We start from the raw sequence: 19,648 nt of genomic DNA on the forward strand, positions 1-19,648 counted from the left end.
TGTCATTTTATAGCACATTACATTGAGAAATCAAGTTATTGAATAGTAAGTGTCTATTATGTCTCAGACATTATATATCTTTACACATAAGAATGGGTACTAAATAAGCTTAGAGTAAAATATGGAAGAAAAACTGCTTCAAGTTTGTGTTTAATAAAGCAGAAATATGAATAACCTTGTATTAAGATGAGAAGCGTTTATAATTTGCATTTTCATCCAATGAAATAATAAAGCCAAGCTTGGCATTTGCTTAAATGCTTATAAAAAGTGTTTAGGGACTGATTCTGAAAGTTGGCTGAATACTGGAATCTCCTGGAGAGTTTGAAAAATACTGATGGCTACTGATAAAAGGTAGAGCCTGAGCATTATTGTTTTAAAACTTTCTAGGTAATTCTAATATGTAAGAGTTTGAAAACACTAGCTTAGAGAACTGTTACATAACTAAAGAGGCCAGTCTTCAGCTGAAGGATATTCCATGACTTAATTTCAGGGTATATACTGTTATTTAAGTACCTGGAAGGTATATCTCCCTTAGTTAGAAAATACATAAAGAAAAAATTTTCTATTTTATTCATCATTTTCTCTCCCTATTTGGAATAATAAAAGGCACATAGTAGTTGCTAAATAAATTTTTTGAATGAATACGATTGCCTTATACTTCTTTTACACCATTATCTTCTAGTAGATACATGAACATAAGAATGCAAGATATTCAAATATCAAGATATTTATTGAAAAATTGAATGATTGACGCAGTTTTGATAAGGGTTTAAAGCAAAGTGAAGATTTACTTACATGTACATATTTTTTAAAAACATATATATAAATAGATCAAAAGTAGAAAAAGAATACACAAAAGAGTGCAACATTTAGCATAGAGAATTCACTGAGTTTTCCAATACTCTTCACATTCTTTTACTTAGAAAAAAGAATACCCTAAACAACTAGTACTTTAGCTAATATTCATAAGTACATGTACAGATAATTTTTTTAAAAAACAGAATTACAGCTTAATCTTGACATATCAGTTTTCAAAATTCAAGTAAGTAAAGTTTTAGCACACATAATAGTTTTTACAGGTGCTGTATTAAAAAAAAGATTTCTTGTTAAAGTATCTGGTACCACCTTTGTTATTTGTTCTCAGTTGATACCTATTAGCTTCTTAGCAGTCTTACACTGATAAAAAATTACTTTGGTACCTCTTTACATATTTTTCTTAGAAAAATCCATTAATAAATAGACTTCTATTTTAGAAGCTAGATTCTTAGATATGGCCTCATTTACCAAAGTTCTACAGATATTACATTGTAATTTTTAATTCAGTTAGTATCTTAGACTACGAAACTTTGTTTTTTTTAAAATTAACATTGGTTGTTTGATTGTAGGTTTGTCACCAAAAAGGACTGCTTCACTCTCCGTGGATGGAAATCTTTTCTGATATATCAAGGGATATTCCTTCTGAAACTTAAAAACGAGGTGAGAAATTAGAGGGTATTTTACATTTATTATCCTAGCTGAAGCCAGTGTTCAACATAAGAATTCAGTGCCTTTCTCAAACATGTATTTCAGAAGTGAGTATCCTTTCAATTTATCCTTGCCTTTCCCTTTGCTTTCTCATATATGAAAGGTATAATGTAAGATTTCTTAGATCCAAGTTAGCATTAATATTCTAGGATTCTCTTCTAATGTATTCTCCTCCTAAATTCCAGATCTTCTTTCTTTCCATTTGTAACACCTGTGAAGGTCATAGTGATTTAGTATATTTCATATTTGAGTATCTCAGACCTGGAATTAAACTTGTCAGAATCATGTTGTTACTGGATTTTGATGGAGATTTAAAATTCTAAATGGTAATAATGAGTCAGTAAAAGTTATATATTATAATAAAAATATTTTAATTATTTTCTCAGGCTAATCTAAACTATAAGGAAGAGTATCTGTTATTATTATTATTATTTTTGTTATTTAAATTTCAGGATAAAGAGTAAAGCCAGGCAAATAGGGTATATAAATAGCCTAAATATATAATGTCTAAAATCTAAAACATTAGAATGAGAAATTAGATTCTTAATTTTATTAAATAACAATCAGCAACAGCATAATGAAAAATATTATGATTGAGAACTTGTTCATTCTCTTACCTGTTTTAGTTTTTTCCTTTTCTCTTTTAGAGGCAAACTCTTGTTTTTAATAATATTCTCTAAAAGTTCTGTAATTGCAGCTTGTGAGGTAGATACTTTTTGTTCATCAAACTCCTGAGCACTAATCTGCTTACAATATGAGTACGTTGGCAAAGGAACAATCAGTCCATCTCCAGGATTTTTAATCTGTTGTGGACAAAATGGTATAGTCCAAGTCTATTCTGTTCATGTTCCTATTTGCTAAGGGTTCTTTAGATGAGACTTAGTATCTACTAATTTGCTATCAAACATTTAATACTTAAAGAAAACTGTATTATGCAGTAGAGTAGTGATAAATCCCGGAATATAAATCCCAGACCCACAATCTACTAGCTTTGTAGCATTGAGCAAGTTATTCTACTTCACTTGCTCTGTTTCCTTATCTGTAAAATGGGAATTACAAAAGTTAATGTATATAAAGTGCTCAGCACAGAATAAGTATTAAAGCCATCCATTATCATTATTGCCATTAACCATGAATTTTATTAACTACAAAACAAAACAAAAATGCTTTAATTCATTTTAAAACATTACTCTTCTGACATAGTATTAATATTCATCTACTGTTTTTGAGGTGTAAGAGCATGAACAGATACCGTATCATCTGCTGATAACAGAAGGAAATTGTGAAGGATAATTATAAGCCAGGGCTTATATATGGGAAGAAACATAGTATGAAATATAGGTGCTCGGCAGCCAAAAATTGAATATAACAGACATCTGGTTTTTGGTTACTCAGCATTCCTTCTCTCCTTTTAATAGTTGCTTCCCATTCCAGGTCCAGTATCCTCATCCCCCCACCCCGCCCAATTTTTTAAACATTTATTTATTTATTTGAGAAAGAGAGAGAGTGCGAGAAGCAGAGGGAATGGGACTAGCAGACTTTGCACTGATGGTGGAGGCTGATGTGGGGGTTCGATCTCACGACCCTAGATCATGACCTGAGTCAAAATTAAGAGGCAGATGCTTAACTGAGCCACCCAGGTGTCCCTGCCCTCACTTTTTGAAGAGCAGATTCTCCTCTAATCATCTAGAGCCAGAGTATGGCCCTGTCTCCAATGCACTTACCCTGAACCACCTAAAGGTTGTGTTTTAGCCTAGACTGTCCAGAGGCATGTAGTAGTTGCCTTGTGAAGAACTTTTCAAATTGGTAGGTAAAGTGGTAGTTCTTTTTCCTTTTGGGTTAAAAATGCAAGTCTGTGACTTAAGAGCTTTAATCAGCCATATGCCCCCTATCATGTGAAGGAGCCATTTGTTAAATATAGGACCAAAATGGAAATAAGAGATGAAGAGATGGAAACAGTTTTATTGCTATTTGAGTCCCCAGATTCTGTTATATTCCTGACTTTTAGAGGTTATTTATGTGAGCTAATAAAGACTTCCTTTTTAATTAGGCTAGTTTGAGATGAGTTTGCCACTTGGAACTGACTAATGCAGAGAATTTTAAGATTTACAATACATACATAGCCCTTTTTTAAGTAGTCAAGATGTTTATCCACTGCAGTCTGTAAGTAAGAGGGTACTTGAAGAATTTCCTGGTGATGATCCATTAAGAAAGAAACTAATCTTGCAGCAAGAAGCTCATCAAGATCCACTTCTTCAGCACAGCATAGCACACACCGAGAAAAAGTATGTATCATCTAGAAACATATTAAAAGAAGTGAATGTAAAAACCTAAGCTTTCATATAAATAAGAGTATCAGGAATTTCTGGGTATCATGCTAAAGTACTGAGATAAAGTGATAAGCAGACTTCAGCTTAAAAATGAGAACAATTAATTACATTAGAAAGGTAAGAATATTCTTTTTAAAGTACTTTTTAAGTATTTCTTTAATATAATTCCAAAGGATTATAAAGGGCTTAGCTTTTTCTTTAATTTTGTCACAATTTTATTGGTAAATACCATTGGTTCCATTAGTAACATATGGATATGTCACTTAAAGAATGTCAAAGAACAATGACTTATTAACCCCATAAAACACAAACTAGGAGAATACATACCATGTAAAGATTAGTGATAATGAGGTTGGTACCATTTAGCTTTTGAAATTCTGGAAAATAGCTTTTAATCTTTTTTCTGTCAGTTTTTAAAGACAATACATACATTTTTCAATTCTATCATAAGGAGTCTTCAAATCCTGGGATAAATTTTGTGTTTCAAAAGTTATTTACTCTCATTCATATCCATATTATCCACTAAGTATAAGACACTCAAACCCATATCTCATTCTAAAATAGTCATTAGAATTCTAAGTATTTAGCATATAATAGATGAGGAACACATTTACTGAACTGAAATATTTTTGGTTTTATTCCTACATGTCAGACATGTTTTCCTCTCCTTCCACAACTGAGTCCTCAGCTTTTTATTTATCCTTCCTAGCTTTGTAGAGCTCATTTATTCTCAAAGCTCCAACTACTACTTCTCTCCAAATAATCTGCCTTCTGACCTAATCTTTCTTCACCAAGCTCACATTTCTAATAGTCTGTTGGATAAATTTCACTTGGATGTCCTATAAACTCAAACTCAAAAAGTATAAAATTGAAATTATTTTCTTTCTACTCATGTCTCTGAAAATATATTCCTCTATAAACTTCCCTATGCCTTTTAATGGTGTCACAATTACTCAAGAATAATTCTTCCTTTTTAGATTGGGTCTATCATTGCTAAAGAACTGTCCTTAATGAGTGGAAGAATAGAGCTCAGCTCCAGATTCCTTGCTATAAGAAAATCACTGGAAGCTGCACTGAGGAAGTGGTAGCTCTTGAAAAGAGAGTGAGTGAGAGAGATTAGATACTATTTTAAGAGTTCATTTTCAATCAATATCTGGATAAAGTGCTTCCACCCTCATCCTCTTATGGAGTCTGAGACTGCTTCATAATAGTTTGTCCCAATTTCTTTTTTTTTTTTTTTAAAGATTTTATTTATTTATTTGACAGACAGAGATTACAGGCAGGCAGAGAGGCAGGCAGAGAGAGAGAGAGGGAAGCAGGCTCCCTGCTGAGCAGAGAGCCTGATGTGGGACTCGATCCCAGGACGCTGAGATCATGACCTGAGCCGAAGGCAGCGGCTTAACCCACTGAGCCACCCAGGCACCTTTGTCCCAATTTCTTGCCCACAGTGAAATGCTATCCTAATTCACATATTTCGTCAAATACAACTTTCCCATTACCACAAGATTTCTATTAATTCTCTCATTTACAAAGTTATAGTGCCCTTATGCTTTTAACCATGCTTATATCTTCTCTTTCTTCCTCACCAAACAGAATTTGTACAAGGCAATGGAATTTGGTCTGATAATCCAAGTCTATCAATATGATGTGTTAGGAGTGAAGAGGCAAAGTGCTCAGACAAGATAAAGATCAGGATATGAAAGTTTAGCATACTGGACACAAAAGATTAATGCAACAACATTCTGCTACTAAGAAAGATACTTTTAAGAGCCTTTCTATCCTAAAAATCTAGGATTTTGAGACCACAATATCACTCAAGTAGAACTTTTGGGTGATTTGCTTTTCTTTTTTTAGTTTATGAACCGTGGCTTATTCTTTCCTTAAGAAATCAACTTACCAGTGATCTTGTACCCATTGCATCATGAAGTTGGGGCATATCAACATTTTGACTCATTCGGGAAATCATGCGCATTAAAAGTTGAAGCTTTCTACGATTTGGTGGGGGAAGTAACAAACAACATAACTGTAGTGCATCGATGGCAACCCTCTCTAAATGAGGTTGCAGGAAACCTAGAAGGCAAAATTACAACCCACCCCCCAAAAAATCATCAATGACACTAAATTGCTTTCACATCATGAGCATACACAATTACATGAAGAATACAGTTATATAAATACTAAAACAATATTTTAGTAATAATTTCTTTTAACTATCCCTAGAAATTTCCACATTGCTCAAAAGCTCATTACTTTCTTCATAACCTATTTGAGTATTAACATCCTTTACCAACTACAAATAAAGTGACTCAGAATAAGTTAAAATGAGGTAAAAGAAAATAAGTGCTTTAGGTAAGTAGAATAAATCTTGGTTATGCCATGACAAAGTCTTTTGCAATAAAAACATTTCCTTTTGGAGGAAAAATATAAAGCAGTTTCAGATAAGAAAAGACAGGTAAACAAAACACAGTTAGTAAACAATAAAAGTTAATATTACATGCATTGAAAGCATCAACCTTACTTTGTGTGCCAGTCAACACAGAAGAAGCTGGAGGTAAAGAATTTCCTGAAAGTTCTATCGTACTTTTGCAGAGTCTTTTATTGATTGTTGTACTAGACTCCCCGAGTTCACTTTCCATAGCTGTTTGTACACTTGTGCTGCCTTGTCCGAGATTTGGTTTCATGATAATTTCAGCCACTGGCATATTGATATAACTATTCCTTCTTCTACTAGTTCTTAAAAGTAAACTCTGAGATCTACAAAGCTGTTTTGACTTGCATTTCCCATTACATAACTCCTCTTGGTCTTGAACAGTCAAAGTAGAGGTTCTCTTAAAACCAACACAGAGTGGCTTTTGATTACTCTCCTCTGAATGAAGATTCATTAGGGATTCCTGTTTGCTCTTAGATTCTAAAAACTGCTTATTATTTTGTCCTTCTATATTCAGAACAGATTGATGGAAGGCATTGAAGACCTCTTTACTTGCACTCCCTGGTAGGTCTATAATTCCTTCTAAAGAATAGCACCTTGGTTTGATGTTAGAGGATAGAACATGCATATTACTTAAGCCTATTAAATTATGACAACTTCCTCCCATTATGTCATTAGCACTGGCTCTTCTATTTTTAAAATTAACTAGCTGCATTTTCTTAGCACATTTTTCTTGAAATCCTTGATCACTTATCTGCAGTCTCTTAGTAGTATCTGATTCTTCTTTGTTTTTGTCTTTATGAAGCAGACTGAGAAGAAGACACTCAGTTGATTTGAAGGAATTCAAATTGTTTAAGCGAAGGATTTTTGAAGGCTGTGGATCATCTTGGATTTTATGTATCCCACTGGGTCTATCTGAAACTGTGACGTAGCCACAAACAACTACCAGGAAATGAAACAAAAATTAAAATGCAACTGTGTGACAGTGGGCAAAAATAAAACAAAAACAATAGTAAAGTTAAAAAAAAAAGCATCACTATAGTATATATTGTTAGTATAGTACAAATAGCAGTTGCTTAATTCAGAAGCCACTTAAATAGGACACATGCAACATTCAGTTACAAAGTGCAAGACTAGAGGTTTTCCAACTTGTGACATAAATAACTTTAAAGTTTATTTCTACAGTCTAAATTATAATTGAGTCAAATACATAAAAAAAACTGGTTTCAGTCTATAAATATTAGAAAGCTCTTAATTATAAGACAACTATAGTATAATAAAGACTTAAATATTTGGTCTTTGTCTCTACTACCTGGTGTAGTGCTTCTAAGAGGCTTGGAATTTTCAGAGAGACAGGAGTCTTTGTTACTCATAATGCACCTGTTTGAGTACATCTGAGTTTATGCTAATGAGGTGACTTAGGACTGGACTAGAGAAGGTTGGAATTTTCAGCCTACCTCAGACCTCAGACCTCCTTGAGGAGAGGGGGATGTGAGTTGAAGACTGATTGACAAATTGACAATTTGACAGATTGACAAATCATTGGTCAATCACCAATGACCAATGATTTAATCAATCATGATTTAATCAGTCATGCCTATGTAATTAAACCTCAATTAAAACTCTGAGGTAACAAGATTAGGGAACTTTATGGGTGGTTGAGCATATGAACCTGGTTGGGAGGATGGCATTCTTGGAGAGGGCATGAAAGATCTGCACAGCCCTTACTTCCATATCTTGCCCTATGTACTTACACTTTCATATGACTGTTCTTGACTTGTATCCTTTAAAAAACTGGTACTGATTAAATAAAGCAGTTTCCAGAGTTCTGAGTTAAAATCAATCATTAAATCCCAGAAAGGTTATGGGAACCCCCAAACTGATAGTTGGGCAGAAGTGTCAGTAAGCCCGAGGATCTCATTTATAGACAACTGAATGGAAGGCAGTCTTGCGGAGGTGAGCACTTAATTGGTGTTTACATTAACTCTATGGTTAATATCAGGATTGAAGGATTTTGTGCCTACCTTGTGGGGTCTAGTCTAATTTTGGGTAGTCAGTGTCAGAAATGAGTTGTAGGGCACCAAACTGATGTGGAGAACTGGTGTTGGAATGACATATTTAAATTATTGGAAAACAACATAACAGGAACCAGAGTATTCCCAAATTTTAAAATAATTCATAGCTTGCCACCTTTATATTTACCTGCACTTTTTTTTTTTTTACCTACATCTTTTAAATTATGGAAGACTTGAAAATGTTAATGAAATACATTTGAATAATAAGTAAAAATCCATACATACCCAAAATGCTTACAAATAATTCATAATATTCAAACGTAATCAGAGGTTCAGGGAGCTCTAGAAAATAATCTGCTATTGTTCTGAATACATCTCGTTCAAATCCAACATAAGTTGGATTATTCATATCATTACTTCTTGGCCCTAAGACACAGGAGGCAAAAAAAAATTGGTAAAATTTATTTATTTCAAATAAAAATTTTAAATTTTAAAATGTATAAAACCTGTATTTCATGAAGGAGCTAAGTTTAACAACTTCTGTCACAATTCAAAAATCTGAAGAGTTGTGCACATCTCATTCTTATTGTTTTCATTAGAAATCACTACAAGCAACTACTAGCATTTTGTTTTAATATTTATATACTTGAAAATTGCCTAGAGGGCAAAATTTGAAATACATTTTATTTTATTTTTAAAGATTTTATTTATTTATTTGACAGAGAGAGAGATATCACAAGTAGGCAGAGAGGCTGGCAGAGGGAGAGGAGAAGCAGGCTTCCCGCTGAGCAGAGAGCCTGATGTGGGGCTTGATCCCAGGACCCTGTGACCATGACCTGAGCCGAAGGCAGAGGCTTAACCCACTGAGCTACCCAGGTGTCCCAAAATATATTTTAAAATATTAAGGTTATTTAATGAGATTTTATTGCAATTCATTTTATAAAACAAAGAATATTTAGGTTATACAAATAATCCTTCTAAATTCTCTTTTGTAAATTTACATTTTCATGAACAAATTTTGCCTAACACAAAGCATGCCCTTAATGAATTTAAACAATATCTTTACATTGCCATTTCATTAGCTTAACGTTCTTAAAAGAATCATTCCTGTTCATTAGTATTTTACTCAGAAATAAGATCTGATCTCATGTTACAGATGAAAAAAGTGAAGCTCAGAGTAATTTGCCTAAAATGAAAAAGCCACTGGTGGCAAAGCTAGAATTAGAACTTAGAGCAGTGTAAGTAAGAGCTAGACCTGGCACCCTGAGGTCTAACAACTAAAGTAGGCTCTATGGATTATATAATCAGAATCATCCAATATGCCTATTAAAAATATAAGTTTCTCTGTACAGACCAGAATTTATGGAGGCAAAGCTAAGAATTACTGACTTAAAAATGTTTGCTTCTGGCTAATTTAGTAGTTTCCAAATGCTGGTCTGGGAATCTTCACTCTAAGAATCTTCTGAGGTATGCTGAATCAACTAAATGAAACCACCTAATGAATCAACCAAATCAGAATCTTTGGCTAGTTTCACTAGTTACTATAATCCGCAATGGGGTTTGAGAGTCACTCTTCTATCTATTCTTTTTTTTTTTTAAGATTTTATTATTTGATAGCACAAGCAGGGGGAGTGGCAGGCAGAGGGAGAAGCAGGCTCCCTGAGGAGCAGGGAGCTCAATGTGGGGCTCAATCCAGGATTATGACCTGAGCCCAGGGCAGAAGGTAGATGCTTAACTGACTGAGCCACCAATGCTATTCTTTCAAGTTATAATCTTTTTCTTCCCAAACCCAAATAATCTCTTACTTCTCTGTCTCTAAACTTTTGTATTGTCATATAAATGTGAGCACATGCACTAAAAAAGGATTAAAGAAAAAAATCACACATATTTAATAGCTTAAAGGCTAATATGGATTTACATAGAGCAAAATAAACATCTCCTTCAGGAGAATAAGAAATAGTCTCAATATGTAAAATACAAATTTTGATAATCATTACAACATTTTCTAAGACAAAATACTTTTACTAGAATTAAAATACAGAATTTATAGTTCGAGGATCCTAGTTTGCATGCATAGCTCTTTATATTATCAGTAGACTTTCAAAAGCCTTATTTTCTCTTCTGGAAAAAAAATGGGATAGTATGTTAATCACTGATTCTTGTATGTCATAGGATTACTATACGGATTAAATAATGACTACAAGTCTAAATACCACCTCTGGCTAGATATATTATTAATTTGGAATCTAGTAAATTATATCTTTGGTACCACTTAGGTATAACATAGACTGGTAAGAAAGAGAAGAAAAAAATATCCCTCAACATGAGATCTCAGAGAAATCCTGAAAGTGTAAGTATCTGGGTTGCTAACCATGAGCCAAGGTATGAGGCAGAAGGGCAGTTAGATGAGGGAAGGTAGAAAGAGAAACTAAAAAAATCAAATTTATGATTAAGATCTTTATTTCAATTTGATAAAGAAAATATTTCTATCACTTACATTATTTATTTTATTGCTATTTATTCTGTTATTTTGTCATATTGACACCCAGTGGACAACAAGGGAATATATACCTATCTTGAACTTTATTAATAAAATACTCATTTCATAAGAATGAGAAAAATCCTTTTGTAAAAAAACTATCAAAATATAATTTAACTTAATTTGATGACTTAGAAGCACATATTTCTGCATGTTTTAAAACTGATTTTTAAAGCAGTTAGGTCTTCTACTTGAAATATATTCTCAAATTATAAAAATCAGTTATCAGTGATCATTATGGAAAAAAACATGCTTAAAAAAGTGGTTTGCTGCTTAGTGACAGATCATTTTTCCCCATAAATATAAAAGTCCCATTAATATATCTGATGGATACATTATATATATAATATGTATATATCTGATGACAAGCCTGTCATGAAGCACCCCAGTGTTGAAGTCTTGTACTAATGGCAAGGGGACTAAAGTAGATTTTATGAGACTATTTCTGATTGAACCTTTCCTGCTTGTAAGAGCTATATTACTTACAGGTTGTATATGATTCTAGAGGCCTCACTAAGACAACTAATGTATGTTATACCTAAAAATTCTGTAAGACCCACTAACCTATGATTTTATGATTTATGAAAACTGAGCCATACATGAGAAGATTGAATTATAAAACCACCATCTTCATAGAAAAAGTTAAGGACTCTATTCCACATGCAAGTATATGTAATAATTTCTACTAGATTGTCATTTAAGCATCAAGAGAAATTGGCATACTCTAAATTTATCAGGACTTCTATGAATTATTTTAAAAATCTCTTTAGTTCTTGTTAAATACTACAAATATAAAACACAAATATACATACATATTTTGCATGATTAACTTACAGTTTGCTAGGCACTTCATGGCAGATAAGACCCAATGAGGAAGGTCATCTATACAAAAATATATTTACACTATTTAGTAAATCACACAATTTTTATGATGGTATATTAATATTTTACACTTACTATATACACATAATTATACCCACACACATATATGCATGTATGTACATACATCTATATTACCAAGATTAAAAATTATTATGTGTTTAACAAGACATAAAGCCAAAATAATATTTTAATACAAATTTAAAACTTACAGAGATCTTGAGTTTGATGCTTTCCATGATACATAAAACAATTAGTTATCCCCAAATTGAGGATACATTATTTTGGTGGGGATTCATAAATAAAAAAATGTTCATCCTTGTCTACTGCTACCATGTTTTCTTTATCTTCATTTCCATTCTAATTATAGCTATACTATTTGAATATTACTGCCTTGAGTGAGATCTATGATTGAAATGAGCTATATTTGAATATTAGGGTGCTTTCACAGTGAGGCTTACTTAAGATCTTTCGTCACTAACTGAAATATGCTGCATAAAATCTTGTAGTTTTTGACACCAATACAAAAACCATACATACACTTGACTTGAAAAGTTTATGGTTATAAAGAAAAGTCTGAATAAGATAATATACTGTTAAGTATGTGATTTTAGGTAATGAAAGATGGGACTAGACCAAAGCCATATGCATAAGCAACATGATTCTTAAGTTTTTGCTTTTTGTTCCTACAATTTAAACCTTAAAGTTCTTGCCAACAGAAAGAAACTCAAGTAATGCATGCCACTTAACACTGCAGGCAGCAGTTGATTATAAAAAAATGAGTTAACACTTTGAGATTTATTGACAGATTTCTTGAAGTGTTAAGTTTTGTAATGCATCTGGCTTGAATTATATCCCTAATTTTTTCATCTTAGATCTAAAATCAATATATTATATCTCTATATATAATACAAAGCTAGTAATTTTTAAAATATCAGCTTTGAGAGTTTGGGCTTATGTTATTGTGTGTTACCTCAGTTTTGCGTATATATCTCGACCTGTGTAAATTTATATGTAACTACTTATATAAGCTCCAAGAAGTCATGGACCATTTCTCTCTTGTTCATCACTAAATCTTAACATAATGCCTGGTACATTGTAGGCCCTCACTAAAATGTAGTTAATCAATAATTTTATTATATTTGCATACCTTTCAGATGTCTAGCCCTACCACTTAAAAAGAACATGCATAAGTACCACTTATGGGCTAAAATAATAGTATGAATAATATTCACTTAAAATGACTACTAAAGCACGTATGATAAAACAATAATCTCCCCTTGATGCTCTCTCAAAGTATTCTACTTTCTATATTTTTAGTCTCAATGCACCCCCACTATAGCTGCAACCTATGCTAACAAGATTCTAACTTCTTTTATTGATACCAACCTGATTTGTCTTGTAGTATAACTATTCCATGTTTACTTGTATTGGTCATGTTGTACATTACATATTGAGGAACTACTTGCTTTGGATTTATGAGTTCTTCTAGGGATGGCACACCTAAAATAGTTTGTAGGCTAAACAGAAGAAAGAAGACAAACTTCTTTTTCTCCATAAAATAAATGGAATAGGATATAAATATGAAAGAGTATTAATTGCAAAGTATTCAGAGTATTTCTTTTCTTAACTTACAAGGTTTATATTTAGTAGCCACTTTCAAATGTATTTTAGTAACCTTGAAATGATTCCAATATAAAACTCCAAACTATATGTATAACTTTGATTCAAAGAAAAAACAAATCATGCTGAAAACATTCTATTTCTACTATACTAGAACTATAGCAAGAGCATTTATTAAGAAACACATATAGGTTAAATTCTAAGCTTTTTTGCATTTGTATATCTTGATAAAAACGTCAAATTCACATTCTAAACACCTCTAGAACTTGGTTAGAGCTTAGTTTTAGCTTACTAGATCAGAGTAATATGTCTCCAAACTTCTTCAACATCTTCCTGGCTTATTTCTCTATTATAAACTGAGTTTTCTTGATCTCCATTGATTATTTCATGGTTCATTTCCTCTACATTTTCCTGGGGGAAAAAAATTACTTTGGTTTAATGTTATGCTCAAATTAAGGAAATATTGAAGTGACACAATTCCTAATATTTTATTGGTAGATAGTCCACAATGAAGCTATAAGGTATCACCTAAAGAAATAATGTTAACATATGGTAATAGAACTTTTGGTTTTGTAGCTGCTCCTACCACCCTCAGATCAATTTAAAACAAAACAGACTTAAATTATACAAATAGTGTTTCAAGTATGTCTCACTACAATATTTATTATTGTTCCTATGCCTTCTATTGTTCTACTGTAAAACAATTTACACACATTTTTGGAATTCAATGTAGATTAAGAGACTTCAGTATTGGCTTCAAATATTAAAGATTTATATACTTTTAATGATTTTTTAATTAAGTACATGGTAGTTATATTTAAACTAATAATTAGCAAAAGGGATGTTTTACCTGAGAGAAATGTAATCCAAGTTTTTTAGGCGTTCTACGAGATAAATTTCGTAATTTAAAAATGCTATCTTTATCTTTGGAAAAGTTTTCTATGCTGTTTTTTCTCAATTCTGGATGCTTTCGTGGAAGACTTTTAAGCGGAGAATTTGCAGGAAATCTGGTTTAAGAATAATATACAATTAAGTAATATAAGATCAGAAACAAATTTTTAATGCCTGTTTATCTAAAGTAAAAATCACAAAAGAACTGAATTTATTTATATTACCAGGAATAAAGATTCTACATAAATCGATTTTCTCACTAAACCTTTAAACAATATCTTAATAGTTTCCTTCTCTCCTTAGTATATAGTACATATTTAACTTTATATCGGCATAATTTAGAGGTATTATTGGGATCAATTCTGTTGAACAAGAAAATAGTTGCATTTTTAAAATTTCTTTGACAAGCTATCTATAGTTTATATATATTTCTGACTTTTGTTGACTGTGCTTGTTCTAATTTCCAGATCTTGGTTTCTGTTACTGCTTTTGATTATAATGTTTCCCCCCTCCAGTGTAATAAAGAATATTTCAAAGATACAAAAGGTACAGAAAATAGTATAGATAACATGCATATATGTAATCTTCAACCAATGCAATTGTTAACATTTTACTAAAGACTTCATTATTATTTTTTTGTTAAATGAAAGAAATTCTTTGCTTATTCTATTTCTTTCTTTCTGAGGGAAGCCATTAACTTGCAGTTAGTGTTATTTCCTTCTTGTTCATGTTTATATTTTTAATAAATATTCATTAACAATATGTATGGTTTTGTTTTTTCATTCTATAGTATCTTACACATTAAATATATGCATAAGTTTATAGTGAACTCAGAAGTTCTTTTATATTCCACAGTCCTAAAATATTTTTTATACTCCTTCATAAGAGTTTTATTTTCATATTTAGGTATTTAATCCATGTATAATTTATATCCCATTCCCATATACAGTTGACCTGTGAACATGGGTTCGAACACTTATACACAGGTTTTTTAAATCAATGAAGTACAGTATTACAGAAGTGTTCCCTTCCTTATGATTTTCTTAATAACATGTTCTTTTCTCTAGCTTACTTTATTGTAAAAATACAGTTTATAATACATGTAACATACAAAAATGTGTGTTAATTGATTACGTATGTTAATAATAAAGCTTCTGGTCAATAGTAGGCTATTAGCAAAGTTTTAAGGGAGTCAAAAGTTATATGTGGATTTTTGACTATGCAAGGAGTCAGTGTCTCTGATCCCTGCACTATTCAAGAACCAACTATATGTATGGGTTTTGCTTTTTCAGTACTTAATTGTTTTAATTTAATTTAAGACCAGATACCATATATGGCAATTCTCCCCTCCTTGTTCACTTCAAAACTGCCTTGAACTTTAGAATCTGCTTGTCACATTCTATGAAGGAATTATATAGGATTTTGAATGAATATGCACTGAATTTATCGATTTTGGGAAAAGTGACTCTTTTATTATACTAAGTCTTTTCATTCATCAACAGGATATCCTTCTCCACTTACTACTTTCTATACAACTTTATAATTTTCTCCAGTAAGGTCTTACATATTTTTGGTAAAGTATATTTATAAGTACTTTATAACCTTATTACCATTATAAAAGACTAGAGGCAGAGAGACTAGTTGAAGAATTACACAGAGTTCCAGGTAAGAGAGAAAAATGGTCTAACAAAAAAAACTGTTAGGGTGGAGAAAGAAGTGGACAGAGAACTACTGAAGCAGTATAACAGATATGGTTAATTAAATCATATTTAAAGGGGAGAGGAAAGGAAAAGAATCAAAGCAACTACAGGGAAAACAGTATCATTCATCTATGTATAGACATTAGAAGACAAAGTTCAGGTTAAGACATGATACTTATTTTTCTTTTTGTTGTATCTGAAATGCCTAATGGGCAAAAAATGGGTCTAAATCTCAGAAGATATATTTGGGTTGGAAATTTTAAAGTTAAAAGGAAAGTAGGTGAAGACATGGTAAGAAATTGTCCAGGGGGAGAGGTGAAGTAAAGATTAATCTAGGATCTTAAAAACCAGTAACAACTATAGAATGAATAATAGCAAAGGAGCTCCCAAAGGTGACTAAGCTATAGTTAGGAGAGGAAGCTATAGTTAGGAGGATTTGTAGAATGTTCTACAAAATGAACTATTCACATGCTTGTTATTGCAATTCACTTGTACAACATAAATCATCTTTGATATGGAGGCAAAAATCAACTTCTAAGACATTTCACTTGAAAACTACTAATTTTGTAGAGAAACAAAGCATGGGTATTAGAATCCAAAGACTTAGTTGAATCATATATGAAACAGAACCGTGTATGCATGAGAAAAAACAATTGTGGTGGCCTGAGGGAGTCAGAAAGGCTCCACAGAGAAAGCTGCAGTACAAACAACAGGAGAACAAATGTATTTACTAATCTGACAAATATCTACCGTGTTTCAAGGTGGAAGAACATATATCATACATATGTAACAAGATTAAATAAAGCATAATCTCAGTTTCCTTATCTGTAAAAATGAACTAATATTTATCCTGCTTAAATAGTCTGGGGATTAAGTAAGAAAACATGTAAATCATAAAGCAAGGCTTCTGATACATGGTGAATCCTTAATAAATATCTCTTTAACCTATGGTAAGTTTCTTCTATTATTTACAGTTTGCTATTATTTATTTTATCACATATATTCTTTGATTATATAAGATTATATGTTACTCGAGGGCAAGGACCTGTGAGAATTTGTCTTATAATTCCTCAACTTATGAAACTAAAGGTTAACAATAATCTGTTCTTGAAATGTTCTAGCTTTCAGAATACGAAGAAGTGATGTCTCTCTCTTTTGTCCCAATACCTATTTTATTTTATATACTATTTAACATTTTACAAGTTTTAATTGTGCAGCAATTAACTTTAACTTCTAAGTACTTTTAATTGTACTGAGCAGTAAGTTTTATAAAAAAAATTTTCTTCTGACGAAGCTGAAATTTTAGTAAAAGCATTATAGAAATGGAGTTAACTTTTGTTAAGTAATTCAATTTTGTAGCTACTTGTCTGTTCAGTACCTGAATAGCTGACTGTTGTCATCAATATTTTCTGATCCCCATCTGCCTTTGATATCTTCAATTACATGATTCTTAAGAAATTTTCTCAGCAGTTGGAGAGTCTGTTGCCTTGTAACTTCAGGACCAAAATTGTTGTTATTTCTTAATAGGTCATAAAGCCAATCCACTGCTTCTTCTGCTGTAAAACAATTGCCATATTTTTTAAAGTGCTGCCTGTGTTTTCGTAGAGGCATTCCTGCTCGAAAAGATGTGGTAATTTCATTCCACTGTAGAAAGAAAATATATATTTTTTAAAATTAAACAACAAAATTAGATATCTTACTGAGTTGAAACAAAGACAAAGAAAATTATCTTATTCACAACGGATTATATCATAAACATTCATTAAGAATCATTCATTAAGAAATCATTTGTCTTATTTACTACAGAAAATATCAGATATTATATTGATTTCTCTTTATTCTAGTATTGTGGTAATACTTCTTTGTAATAGTTTTTGACTAAAAGCACTTCATGGTCTGATTGGCTTACTTAGGAAACCTACAAATAATGAAGAACTGCAATGAACTTGCCTCTTAGTTTTTGATACAGAAAACACTTAGTCCTTTTTTCTAAATCTCAACTAATATTAGTAAAATGCTGGTAGCATTTGTGTCAGATACTACTTTACATTCATTACTTCATTTTCATTCTCAGAATTCTATTAGTAGGTACTATTGTTATTCCATTTTCATATAAGGAATATGAAACACAGAGAGATTTAATAATTGGACCAAAGTCACCCAGATAAATGAAGAATCCAGGCATTCAAACCCAGGTTTGATTGACTCAAGAACCTGCATTCGTAACTCCTATGCTGGTCAAATAAAATTCATGGTAGGCAGTAGTTTTACTGGAAGATACCTTTAATGTTGAAGTACCTTATATATGTCTTACGTGAAGATTCCCATAGTGAACATAGAACAAGAGGGTAAATTAACTAAGCTTTAAGTCCACTGCATATTGAATAACAGTGATGCACCTAGGTTTTAAAAAGATACTCATATTTTCCAAATTGTCTTCAAATAACCCAAACTTTCAGGTTTGTGGTAGCTATATAGCTATACCACTGGAGTACCAAGGTGGTGGTGGTGGTGTAAAGTACACACATCACTCTTTAACTGAAAAATCCTGTATTAGAGTCCAAGAAATCTGATTCCTAACCCCCAACTATGCCACTACAAGCTATGTTATCATTTATCTAACCAATGCGGCCCCAACACCCACAACACAATAATTATTCTTTTCTTCCCACCACACCTCCCCATTTCATACATTTATTCAAGAAACGTATTGAGCTCTGACTTATCCATAGGATCTATAGATCACAACACACTTTCATATACGGTATCCTCTTGGGATATCCTTTAAGGGGTGTATACACTATTAGCCCGACTTTACCAGAGTGGAAACTGGGGCTAACGTAAGTTAAGCCACTCTTCTAATTTCACGTACCCAGTGGCACTGGACTCTGTTGGATTGAGAATTTAAATGCACAAAGACACTGTATCCGAGTACAAACCCAGTGACTACCAACAGTGGTTCCCGTTGGGTATCTTAACTGTTCTGGGCTTAGTTTGGAAATGGGCAGCTGTTACCTAATGCGATTACAATCGGTAGATCCTGCATTACATTCTACAGACCCAGCAAAACAAAGCTGTCACATTCGGGCTGTCTCCCTATTCTGACACTACAGGGTAACAGAACCCTTTCTCAGCTCTTCTTTAATCCTGATCGGGGTAGAGAATCAGACGTGGGGAGTGGCTAAAATCGGAATATTCTAGGACTTTCCAGAGCACGCCGACAACTGCAGGCACAGGAGTCGCCTAAAAAAGGCCAGTGTATGATGCGCAAACCCGGGGACGCGACCCTTTGGACTTAACGGCTCACAGCCCAGACCCTCAAAGAAGGGGGATAGGCGTGTCCCGCCAGGGTTTCGCGATGCCTAATTCCCCCCCAATCTCCTTTTCAGGGAACCAAGGGGCTCTGGGATCCATCTGTCCTCTCAAGACAAAAAACTACAAACGTTCTCGCGTAAAGGTGGTGGCGGCCGTCGCTGCGGCTGGCCAAAGTCTAGCCATTCCGGGCGGTCTTACCAGTTTGGTGGCCCGATAAGGCCCGGGAGGAACACTCCGACTCTCCATTCCGCCTGGCGGGCCCGGAGGTCTGTCAGCGGCCGGCGCAGTGCATGGCGGCGTAGGACGATACGGGAGCTCGGTGGCCCCGACGGCGGCGTGCCTATGCACAACGGCCGGCCGCGCCGCGGATTTGAATAGCGCAGAGGGCTGCGCTGATTGGCCGC

At 33.0% G+C, this 19,648-nt stretch overlaps 1 protein-coding gene across 6 annotated transcripts; it reads right to left on the reverse strand.

Moving 5' to 3' along the window:
* Positions 1-711: 711 nt before the first annotated feature.
* Positions 712-19,624, reverse strand: DEPDC1 (DEP domain containing 1). 6 transcript variants are annotated; one of them, XM_004762994.3, is made up of 12 exons: positions 19,443-19,623; positions 17,308-17,573; positions 14,189-14,345; positions 13,631-13,749; positions 13,105-13,235; positions 11,671-11,718; positions 8,583-8,723; positions 6,373-7,224; positions 5,752-5,924; positions 3,644-3,820; positions 2,142-2,327; positions 712-1,464 (listed from the first exon to the last, which is right to left on the reverse strand). In XM_004762994.3, exons 1-12 carry the CDS (start codon positions 19,488-19,490, stop codon positions 1,324-1,326), a joined length of 2,439 nt encoding a protein of 812 aa, XP_004763051.1. In that variant the 5' UTR covers positions 19,491-19,623; the 3' UTR covers positions 712-1,323. The 6 variants fall into 6 exon arrangements, with proteins under 6 accessions (XP_004763051.1, XP_044920649.1, XP_004763052.1 ...); XM_045064713.1 differs by lacking the exon at positions 712-1,464 and adding an exon at positions 1,471-1,735 and having other exon boundaries at positions 19,443-19,624; XM_045064714.1 differs by lacking the exon at positions 2,142-2,327 and having other exon boundaries at positions 19,443-19,624.
* Between the last annotated feature and the right edge of the window lie 24 nt (positions 19,625-19,648).

The sequence above is a fragment of the Mustela putorius genome, unplaced genomic scaffold (assembly GCF_011764305.1).
Source record: "Mustela putorius furo isolate JIRA1106 unplaced genomic scaffold, ASM1176430v1.1 tig00003853_pilon_pilon_pilon, whole genome shotgun sequence".
In the NCBI taxonomy this organism is placed as follows: domain Eukaryota; kingdom Metazoa; phylum Chordata; class Mammalia; order Carnivora; family Mustelidae; genus Mustela; species Mustela putorius.

Excerpts from the sequence above, each read along its gene's own strand:
- DEPDC1 (XM_004762994.3), bottom strand. The coding sequence starts at position 19,490 with ATGGAGAGTCGGAGTGTTCCTCCCGGGCCTTATCGGGCCACCAAACTG. Across the intron at positions 3,821-5,751 it reads CAATGGGTACAAGATCACTG|ATGATACATACTTTTTCTCG; the intron begins GTAAGTTGATTT and ends ATATGTTTCTAG. Across the intron at positions 1,465-2,141 it reads AAAGGAAAAAACTAAAACAG|TTTCAGAAGGAATATCCCTT; the intron begins GTAAGAGAATGA and ends CTCGTTTTTAAG.